The 11,947-nt window shown below is 43.6% G+C and overlaps 1 protein-coding gene across 3 annotated transcripts in view; it reads right to left on the reverse strand.

The window, feature by feature from the left end:
- The window catches only part of bmp2k (BMP2 inducible kinase), a 184,547-nt gene extending 183,177 nt beyond the window's left edge, over window positions 1-1,370 (reverse strand). For 2 of the 3 annotated variants that reach the window (XM_038791806.1, XM_038791805.1), the window contains exon 1: window positions 819-1,370. In XM_038791806.1, the coding sequence (XP_038647734.1) occupies window positions 819-993 (175 nt within the window). In that variant the 5' untranslated portion in view covers window positions 994-1,370. Of the gene's footprint in view, window positions 1-433; window positions 452-818 lie in introns of all 3 variants that reach the window. The other variant, XM_038791808.1, reaches the window with a different exon arrangement.
- Between the last annotated feature and the right edge of the window lie 10,577 nt (window positions 1,371-11,947).

Here is an 11,947-nt window from a genome sequence, read left to right on the forward strand (position 1 = left end):
TGTATGTACTGTGCAAAGTGAGTTGTGAAATACTGTAACAAATTAGTTTTGCAACGATATTTCTTGCAAGTATATATCCTTTGCCAGAAAAAAGTGCCACCACAAACACTGTCAACTTCCACTTGTCAGATAATTGTTGCCCTTAATCACTAACGGGGGGGGGGGGGGGGAGGAGAAGAGAAGAGGAGATCCGGTAATGCAAGCAAATTTAACACGCTTCAGACCCAATAGTATACTGCGCAGGAAAACACACACTGTCGAAGCACTTTCATCTGCTTTACAGCACTGTTTATCCGTATGTTATTGTACAGTAAAAAAGTACACTGACTAACATGCTGCACACACACACATTCTTCAGATGTACTTGCTAGGTTTGATTTGAACGTGCAGGACTGCAGAGAGGAGAAAGAAAACTGAAATTTGTCACACTTACATTAAAACACACCGCTGGCTAAGGGATCAAAAGAAGACAACATTAAAATAAAACTCGACACAGAGCACGGGGCAAACGGGTAATGAAAAGGGGGAAGCGAAGTCAGTTTAAAAGTATCTAGACCAAGTTCACACATGACAGCACCGCCACCCTATCCCAAATACCGTCTATTTTTTAAAAAAAGGTGGCTGACCTTCAAAAACGGGATTTCGGAAATTAAGACTGTCGAAAATGAAATCGAATGGGGTAAAATCTGAAGGGGAAAATGTTTGAGGGTCCGGTCGGGGTTGTGAAGTGAGAGATGGTGTGGTCTGGGGACAGATTTCGCTGCATGGCATCAGTGTCCCTCCCCTGCTTCCCCACCCAGCCAACTGCCCCCACACACCTTCGGCGAGCAGCTCCTCCACCGTCACCTGGTAACGGCCCACGCTGAACACTCTGCCCAGGTAGTTGCTGGCGCTCCCCATCGAGGAGCCGCCGCCGCCGCCTCCTCCTCCTCCTCCTCCAGCACCGACATAACCCGCTCCCTCGGGTTTCGAGATGCGGGAGAATTTCTTCATAGTCGCACCGAGCTGAGAAGCAACTTGCAGACTGGAGCGAAGCGCAACAAGCAACCGGTCTTCGGCGTCTCCCTCCTCCGCCTCCCCGGACAGGCACCCCGACTACAATCGGCCGCTGGCGACGCCGCCCAACGGCCGGCCCGCTTGGCGGCTGCGCAAGAGACGTGGTCTCGGAGCCGAGGTCGCGCGCTCTCCCTGGCGGTAACTAGCAACCTAACGGCATCCCGTTCCACCGGGCACTTCAAACGATTCTAAATTCCGCTTCCAAGTTCCATCCTGCTGAAGCTGCCACTGGGATAGGCCGGGGAGCTGCTCGCGCGTAGGAGGGAGGCGCGCTCGCCTCGCCCCGACCGTTGTTCTATTTACCCAGCATACTCTGACCCCACAATCAACCCAGGCGACCAGCTCCCGCCCACCCTCACCGCCGGTTGGCCAGACCCCTATCACACCGCCCACTGATGCCAGCCTCCTCGATGCCGATTGGTTCGCCCCGCTGTCCTTCAAGCCAACGCGCCCGCGCTTTTTCCGCCGTCAAGTTGGTCGTGACGCGGAATAGTGCTGAAGGTTGGGTATGTTTTTCTCTTCTCTCTTGTGTCCCGTAGGGGGTTAAAGCTAACAGTCTGAAAGGGCAAGTTTGTGAAACGAAAACAAAACTTTTGCAAAAGTTCATTCGGACCTAACAAACCTTCCTGAGCACACGGGGTAATCCTTTTGGAAAAATGTTGGGTGGGCGGCTGTTGTTCTGGACACTTCTCGCCCAGCATAACTTTGTATCAGTTTTTCTAAAAGCTGTAATTTTAAACCTGCCACGATTTAGAATAACCGAAATACTTTTCTTCAGAACCCATTGAAACTTTGAAGAAGTGCGTTCCAGCCCAGTGGCTTTAAAATGAGAGTTTCAGGTGCACATCAAATTTATTTTGGATGCCGTTCATGCTTTAGCTGTGATGGGTACTTTGATACCAGTCAGAAGAAAATCACGCAGATATATATCACACATTTACAATTCTTGTTTTCCAAATTCTGTGGTGACATTTTTATTGTTCTATTTGTAACAGGATGGAAAATTGAGACCTTCCTGGATGAGGTGGAGTAAAGAAGTTTATGTTTTCAATTTTGCACCTGTGTTTTTTTATTTTTATGCCTGGCAATTTCTAAGAAGTAAATTATATGCCAAAAAGATCTACTTTTATTTATTTTTTTAACACACTTTTGCCTGAAATGTGGTGGGGAACATTCTGATCATAGACTGTTGGCACCACTAATTGGGAAGCCATTCAGCTCGTTTTAGCAGTGTTTATGTGCAGTTTTCTGCAAGTGCAACTCAGCTAGTCCTACTCCGTGCCTTTTTTTTCCTGTATCCCTGCACGCTTTTTCCTATCCAGATAATTATCCAATTCCAATTTGAAAGCCACAAATTAATCTTGTGTGTTGGAACATGTTTTGAAGCTGCCTTAGATATTTTTTGGTTCGCAGTGGTGCTGGCCACTGCCAATAAGTGATCTAACCTCCTTGCCTTGAGAAAAATGCCCTTTGCTGCCCAACATCTAATTGTACAACAAATAAATTGGGACACGTGTAATTGGAAGCGGATATCATGGGCCAATTTTGAGATATCTAACAGCATCTGCCGTTGTTTGACTCCACATTTGTTGTAGAGATGTCAGTATTTATCATTTATTTTGTTTTTAAATAAACACTTGTATGAGACTTTAGGTGACGAGTTGGTTTGTATCAACTCCACAAATACAACAACCTCACACCATTCAATTAATGTCCATGGTGAGACAGACCGTGAAGTGCCATTATTGCAAAGCTAACAATGGAGCGATATAATATCGAAAAAGTATGAATATTCATGTTTAACTGTGCATCTGCTCCTCCCCTGAAGTTACACATGAATAACACAAATAATAGCAAGCGCCTTCAGCTTCACCTTTACTTTGACAAAACTTTCACAAAATGTGTTTTGTGCATCCTTACATGCATTTTTCTAATCTTTTGAAAATGAAATGCTTTTCAAAGGTGGACAGAAATAGTTTGGAGGACAAGGCAGATGTGAATTCTAAAACTGCTTTATTTTCCAGACAAGTGAATTTACAGATTAACAGAGTCATATGGCCCGATTTAACGTAACCAATTCCAAGTGTCATTTTTGGGCACGATTGGAAGGGTGTTTTTCGACAGCCGTGTTGGTGAGATGTTGCTGTATACAGCCGTGTTGCCTGTTTTTAACGGCACTTAGTGCTGGAAGTTAATCCCCGTGAGCTTCTCACTATTACTGGCTGTCTCGCCATCTGATTCTCCTGACTCTTGCCTCAGCAGCTCACTGCTAACAAGGGGGAGCTGCTATTAAACACTCCCTCGCCAGTCACTCCAGTCAACACACAATGGTGGCAGCGCACAGACCTGCTCCTTCCTTTGGCAATGTCGACCTGACCAGGCTTCTGGATGCTGTAGATGCAAGTAGTGACATCCTGTTTCCCCAAGGGCTCGGAGGACAGCCAGCAGCATCACCAATTCTTTCTGGGTGGCGGTGGCAGCTGCTGTCACTGCAGGCAGCATGACCGGGGGACCAGCGTCCAGTGTCAGAAGAAAACCAACAACCTCCAACAAGCTTCAAGGGTATGTTACCACCTTTGTCCTGGCGTCAATTCTGCCTACCACCCCTCAAATGCCCAACCCCCTGCCCCACAAATCACTGGCTGACATTTCACACCCACCCCGCATCCGATCTTCATGCTTGTTCTCAGCATCACCAAGGCCCCACCAGCAGAATCCCTCCATGTCCAGTTGCAGTGCCACACATGCCAACTGCCATAGACCCCCGATCCATCTAGCACACAGCTCACAAAGCCCTCTCTTTGTCCCCACAAGAGATGATAGCCTTTAATAAGTGGGAAAGGGCCAAGACGAGGGTGGGGAGAGGTGATCTGAGTCCTCACCCCTATGAGGAACGTGTCCTGGTGGTCGCAGGGTTGACCAAGGAGAAAGAAGTCACTGACAATGAGGTTGGCCCGCAGAGGTGAGGATCCACTGCCTCTTCAGCCAGATCACCTGTCTCAAGTGAGTTGTTCATGCCAGACAAAATAATCCTTCCCCCTCACCTACGACTGTCCATTGTCTCGCACGATCTCTATCTGATGGGGCCGAGCCATCCAGAGTCGTCACCCCCCCCCCCCCCCCCCCCCCCCCCCCCCACCCCACCCCACAACCCAAGAGACCACTTTGGAGGAGAGCTCCAAGGAGACCACAGTCGAGATATCACCGCTATCACCCCCACCTTCCACCAGCGCAGAGAGACATACACCTTAATGGGCGACATTATTAGACAGGCTTCTGGGATACAATCTAGTGAGCACCACACAGTTGCTGATGCATATCAGGTGGAGGCAGGAGCATCCAAGTGAGTCAGCAGCTGCAGGTCTGCTGGATCCCAGGATGTGCTGATTCCCAGCCAGAGTTTTTACCTAATATGACTAGAGAGCACAATGGTAGATAAAGTAATTGACATGAACCTGCCAAAAGCAGACTCCACAGGATGAATTACATCAAAGGGGGAAAAAATGGTATTACTGTAGAACACTAACTGAGGGGAAAATGGGGAGAGACGACTAACATCACAACTACCACAATTGCAGATATCGTCTCCTGAAAGAAGTAGCCATTTTTTTGCCGTCACTGAACCTGAAGTCTATTTCCCAAACGTGGACATTAGCTCACAGAATGACTTAATATTGGATGTTTTTTTTAGGGCAACACAGTAGCGCAATGGTTAGCACTGCTGCCTTACGCCGAGGTCCCAGGTTCGAACCCGGCTCTGGGTCACTGTCCGTGTGGAATTGGTGCATTCGCCCTGTGTTTGCGTGGGTTTCGCCTCCACAACCCAAAGATGTGCAGGGTAGATGGATTGGCCATGCTAAATTGCCCTAAAATTGGAAAAAATGAATTGGGGACTCTGAATTTATTTCTAAAAAATTGGATGTTTTTTGAGAAGTTGGCTATGAGCTGAGGGGCTTGTTGGTTGATTCCATTGTGTGAAAGACTTTGATTTTGTTTTATATTTTATTGAGGCATTTATATTATAAATTTTAACAGAATGACCAACCACACACCAAGAAAAACAAAACCTAACCAACATGGCTTACATAAACAACACCCCAACAACAATTCCTCACCCACCTTACCCAACTCCTCATGCATCCCTTTTTATCCCACCTCCTACTGACAGTTTAGTCCTTCCCAAAGAAAAGACTTAGATTTTTACCCTAGGTGGTGTGGTCATCCTACTATCAGTTTAGCTGGTTAATGTGAGTGGAGTGGGGGAGCGGGGCGGTGGCTCCTGCTGGTTACATACGGTGGGGAGGGGTGGGGGGGTTGGTGGCTCCTGCTGGTTACACACGGCTTGACTAAATTATATATTTTTTTAATTGAAATACAGAACCATAATGATTAAATAGTTGGCCACTAATTGTGCAGTTTAGGGAGATGGAATAGTGTTATGAATCCTACAGAATTGCCCTGGAGTCTCTAGGAATTTAAGATTAATCTTCTGGACACTGCAGTGAACCCGGGAGGAAAATCATACGTAGGACTAGAAACATAGAACTGTTGCAAGACAGAAGAAGGCTATTTAGCCTATCATGTTCATGCCAGCTCTTTGTAAACACTATTAAAATTTTCTTTGAACATTTTTGTTTATTAATTTTAAAATATTGGAGATGGATTTTAGAGTCCATTTTAGTGTACAAAGTGTTTTTCATTTGTTAGCAAGGATACCCAAGATATTTGATAGAGTAGCATATCAGCAATAGTAGTTTTAGCTATGCAAAGACATTAGGTAGGAGCCTGTAAAAGGCTAACTCACAGCAGAGGGGAACCCTGTGATTAGAAGTAGATAGGTGTCAGTCACTAAAATGTTAAGTATAATGAGACAGGAGATCTATAACACTTCCCACTTGTTGTGACAGCAACTTCAGGCAACAACGTGCCAGTCTCTGGAATGACCAGGTACACAGAATGGGATAGTTGACCTGAAATAGTTTGCACCTACTGTGGTAGATTGTGAGCCTGTGTGACCAAATACATACCCACAATCATGACAGGGCAGGGACACAATATATAAATGGCAATGTAACAACTCCGAGCAGAGTACTGACTTGGTCTGGATTGGCTAAGACAGGCTTTCCCTGTGTTCGCTTGAATAAAAGATCCAAAACCATACCCGAGTCTCTGGAATGCTTTATCACACCACAACATGGACAGAAAAGACTGTTTGACTGGGCAGGCTGGTTGGAGTTGGAAAAAATAGGTCTGTAATAAAACCTCCACAAATGTATTCTACCAGTATTGGTGACCGTAGGCAGAATCAGACCAGTATTGGGAGAAAAGGGAATGTGAGTTGCGTTTCATGAGATAGACATTTAAGAAATTGTTACAGCAAGATCATGGAAATGTTTGTAAATTACAAAGATTTTAAAACAATGAGTTAGTGGATAAAAGCCATAGGAGTTAATGAGGTTGGAGTGATTTAAAATAGAACTGAGTATGGAATAGGATCCAGGTAGTGAAGGTTTCAAAGGGGAGTTTGGGAAGATTAAAGTTCAGAAATATATTAAATTTTAAGATGAATGTTAAGTTCAGTCAACTAGCTCAGAATTTGATTACATTACTGCACAAGCCTTTTACAATAATCTCCAACTGAATGTTTGTCACCTGACCAGTAAGATTAAATTACATTCTTATCTTTAATGGGAAATGTTTTTATTCTGTGCAAGATAGATAACATAGTGAGTAGTTTTCTTTGTGGTTCGTATCATTACAGGGTACTTATACAGTGCCGATATCAATTCTCTTTACTACTTGAAACCAGGTGACAGAGAATCAGAAGTAACTTTGGGATCACAAGAGGTGTAACTCCGCTTCGGTAGCTGAAAGATTGGACAATTATGGATTTCATATCCATTACACACTCTGCCTGATGTTCTTTTCCATTAACTTAGTATGAGGCATTGCATAGAATTATGTAGGATATATGCCACAGAGCAGCATTCAACTCAACCAGTCCATACCAATCTTTAAGCTTTATTCTAGCCTTCCCCCATCTTTTCTCATCTTAATCTATCATTTTAACTACCTTATCCCTTCGCCCTCATATGGTTTCTAGTTTCCCCTTAAACGTAACTATACTCTTTGCTTCAACTACTCCATGTGGTGTCAAGTCTTTTACCATTAAGTTTCTTCTGAATTGAATTCCTGATTAAATTTCTTGGTCACTATATTGATGGCCTCTAGTCACTGTCTTCCCCACAAAAAAAAACATTCTCTATTCTCTCTGCATCCACTCTACAAAATATTTCATAATTTTAAAGAGCTGTGTTAGGTTATCCCTCAATCTTCTTTTTCAAAAGGCCCAGCCTGTTAATCCTTTCCTGCTATCTGTACCCGTGTAATTCTGTGATCATCCTTGTAAACCTCTGCACACCCCCCTGTACTTCAAAATTCTCCTTATAATATTATCATCAGAATTGTATGCAGTACTCTCAGTGTGGCATAGCAAAGGTTTGATGGAGGTTTAGCAACTCTCCCCTACTTTTTAATTCTGTCCCTCTAGAAATAAAACTCATTGCTTGGTTTTCTATTTTGTGTCCATGCTAACCTATGGTGCCCTTTTAGTGATCAGTTTATTTATACCATTCTGCTTGTACCTCGCATAGACTTGTAGGTGCCAAAGAATAAGTGACCTACTGACACATCGCTAAGTCATGAAAGAATTCATAAACTGTTTAAATCAAACATCATCTTTTTACTTATTTAGAAAGTGAACTTTGCTGAACCAAAATATGGTTGCTACAGGTCTCATGATTCACAAGTTGGCTATAATTTCTGGAAATTTTACAGCAGTTACAGGACAAAAGCTCAGTCCTCAGCCTTGTGAAATCTCACACCTCATGTTTTGAGGACACATTACAATTAATGAGACCAGGGATCAGCAGACGATCTGTCTCCCCAGCCTGGTCCTGTAACAAAGGGAGTGCCATCAATGCTTGTTATGCCTGAAGAGATGCCAAAATCTACCATCTATCTCCTAAGGTGAACAACGGATTTTGACCAGAGGCATAGATACTGCTTGGTGACCTGCAATTGGCTCATTAATGGGCAACATCACATATCCTACGCTTCTGGCTCAAGTCTTCTGTTTAAACTCCAGTCTAAAAACATCAAAGCAGGTCTTCAGGCTGACCACCAGCTTGCATCAAGTCTAAGCCTCCTTAAAGCCTGTAATTAGTTGTAAGATTTCTAGCATTGCCTGCTGGGCTGACCAAGTCTCTGTATACCAAAACGTATCTTGCCGCGTCCATCACCTTTAAAGGAATTCTGAAATTCTTGCTTCAGCAAGCTAAGTCCACCTGAGCTGAGTTCCTCCATGGAGGGATCCTCCCTAGACTCTGATTTATTGGACTCTAGATAATCAAGTGAACTGATATCCATTTCTGTGGTGCTTTTTCTTTTGATATTCATAGTTGTAAAAAGTCCTGTTTCCTACCTTGTGTGTTTGTGTATAAATTTGTACCATTTTCCAGGTTTTATCGTGTGAATAAATGATGCTTCTGATTTAACCCTAAAGAGCTTTCTTGGGCAGCATGATGGCGCAGTAGATAGCACTGCTGCCTCACGGCACCGCGGTCCTAGGTTCAATCCCGGCTCTGGGTCACAGTCCATGTGGAGTTTGCACATTCTCCCCGTGTTTGCGTGGGTTTCGCCTCCAGGACCTAGCTTTCTGCGTGCCACTTTAAAATTGACCTCACAAACAGAAGGTTTGGGGAAATCCACCAGTCTATTTCAGAAATTAAAACACCTCTACTTATGGGCAAAAGGCAAGAAAAATAAAGGAGTTCAGTTTTGCCTCTATCCCCTGACCACAACATTACCAACATATATCAACTCACATTTATCTGTGTTAAACTAAATTTGCCAATTAGTTTTCCCATTTTGCAATGGACAGAAGATATGTAGCAGCTGTGCTATCCTCTACTCCTGTACTGCACCTATGCCAAATGTTGAATTTAACCCCCAATGTGTTTTAAGCATAGAAATTGCAAAACTTTGATTTATCAGTTGAGTATCATGTTCTCATTGATGTCTCAAATGCTGCACCCAATTCTTTGAAGTGCAGTGTCTGCTACTATATAGTAGGTAAATATGGTAGGCAGTTTACACATAGTCCTGGGCACTGGGGTTTCCTCCCTGAACCATTCTGACACTCCTCGAGGCCAAACTCTTGGATCAGTCTTTTGGTCAAATATCCTTTTTTTTATATAAATTTAGAGTATCCAATCCATTTTTTCCAATTAAGGGGCAATTTAGCGTGGCCTATCCACCAACCTGTCTTTGGGTTGTGGGAGCTAAACCCAGACAAACACGGGGGTAGAACATGCAAACTCCACACGGACAGTGACCCAGAGCTGGGATCGAACTTGGGATCGCGGCGCTGTGAGGCAGTATTGCTAACCACTGCGCCACTGTGCTGCCCTGGTCAACTATCCGAATGACTCCTTATGTGGTTCAGTGTCCATTTCTGTTTGATCGAATTCTGTGAAGAAGCTAGGATATTTTGCTGTGTGATGTGCTATACAGTATTAACGGAAGTTGATGCTATTAGTCATTGGCATCAACATCCAAAGAACCGGGATAAAATCAGAAAAAAACATTCTTATGCAATGCTTGGCTTGGATTTGCAATGTGCTGCCTGAAAGGCTGATGCAAACAGTGCTTTTAAAAATGAATTAAACTAAAACTTTATCGAGAAAAAATCAAAAGGATATGATATGGGAAAGGAGAGAAAAGGTGAGACGGACAGATTGCTCTTTGAAAGAGCTGGTGCAGACCCACCTGGTTCAACTGCCTTTGTTCTGTGCTGTCCAGTTTTATGATTATTAGATGGCAATGAGATGAATGGCCAGTTCATTTTTTTTTGTTCTATTGATCGGAGAAAAAATAGTAGCTAAGTGAGCTTGCTATTCTTCTCCGGATAGTGAGATCTCCACTGAAAGCACCAAAACAAGCAGACAAAATGTTGGTTTAACAACTTGTTTGGAGAATGGTACTTCCAACAATGTTGCAATTCCTTCAGAACTTTGCTGATGTGTCCATGTAGATTGTGGTTAAATACTGCAGGTGGTCTTGAACCAGCAACCTTATGACACAGGTAAGAGTGCCACAAATTGGGCAAGTTCAATCCAAATATTTGGTCTTCACGTGCAGTTTGTTTTTTTTAAATCACATTCCTATTATTTTTAGCCTCACTGTTTTGTGTTATTTCCTGCTGAAGAGTAACACCCGTGGAATATTGTAGCATTGTGATTCAGATAGAGAACCAATAAATTACAATCCAGCATATGCTGTAAAATAGAATCTAAATTAGAAATCATAGTACCTTATAACTGTTTTACTTCATATTCTATTTTCTTTCCCGATTTTATTTGTTGAGTTCAATGGTTCAAGTAGCTGAAAATGACTTGGGATGCAGGGAAGGCAGAAAAGATTGGAGGAACTAATTTTTTTGGCGCACACAAAATTTCCATTACTTTTTCAAATCCCAAATATTTTAACATAGGCTGGGGTTCTCTTACCCTTTCTTTACATCAGCTAACGTTTCCCCCAATCTAAAATTTGGTTTACTCTATACATTATATATCCAATGTATGTGCTCAGAGTATTTCTTATTTAAGAGTTAATTTTGAATTTTTTCCTCAATTTTTTTGTGGTACACATTAAAATTAGATTCAGTGATCCTGCCTATTAAGCAACAATTCATGGGAAACATGCAAGTTCAGCAAGAGTAATTTTCGCAACATCACATAAACGTCTCTCATTTAAAGTTGATAGTAAGAAGTCTTACAACGCCAGTTTAAAGTCCGACATGTTTGTTTCAAACACTAGCTTTCGGAGCGTTGATCCTTCCTCAGGTGAATCCATTCACCTGAGGAAGGAGCAGTGCTCCAAAAGCTAGTGTTTGAAACAAACATGTTGGACTTTAACCTGGTGTTGTATAGATTTCTTACTGTGCTCACCCCAGTCCAACGCCGGCATCTCCACATTAAAGTTGACATTAAGATAAAGTGTTCAGATACTGAAAACTGTGCCAAAGAACCAGAGAAACATTATGGTGAAGAAAAAGACCGTTCATCCCATTGTGTCTGTGTTGGCAAAAAAGAGAAAAATAAGCTAGCTGTTCATTTTAATCTTCCAGAGGAAGAGCAGAAGAACTAGGAGACACTGAGTAGTTGTGAATCGTGAGGCCAATGTACCACCAGCTTTGTCAACCTTGTTTCATCAAGCAGCAGTGTATAAGGAAGCTGCAATTCAACCGGGATTCAACCTCCGAAGAGCAATATAGAATGGCAGTTTCAGCAGAATTCTGATGTCACTGGAGCTTTCAGGTTTCAGTCGCGTCAGTGGGATGGCATTCAACACTGGGGCACAGAGGGCATGATTGAACAGAAAAGTTTCTAACTGTCATTTGTGGTGGCGTTTGCTGCGCGAGTTGCCCACTGCTGTCTAACGACACTTTAGTCCCTTTTTTGGGCTCCGGGAAGTTTCTCACCGGTTTAGTCCACGCTTAGAATTTATTTAATCACTGGAGAGCTGAACTCGGATCGGACCGCCATTTTTAAAGGGTGCCCCAATCTCTTAAGTGAGCTTGTGGATTCCCCACACCTCCCACCCATGGGCAATGTCACCCCCCCCCCCCCCGCGTCCCGCCCCCCACACACACACATGGGCATTACCCTCCCCAGTGCAAAATCCCTGCTATGGGCCCCCCCTTTCCAGGACCCCCACATGTCACCACCAACTTCCACTCTTCATGCCCAAACCCCACCATTCTTTTGGGCATTGCCCCCCCCCCCCTTGGGCCCTGACCCTTGGCAGTGGCACCTGGGCACCTTTGCAC

The sequence above is a fragment of the Scyliorhinus canicula genome, chromosome 3, assembly GCF_902713615.1.
Source record: "Scyliorhinus canicula chromosome 3, sScyCan1.1, whole genome shotgun sequence".
NCBI classification, from domain to species: domain Eukaryota; kingdom Metazoa; phylum Chordata; class Chondrichthyes; order Carcharhiniformes; family Scyliorhinidae; genus Scyliorhinus; species Scyliorhinus canicula.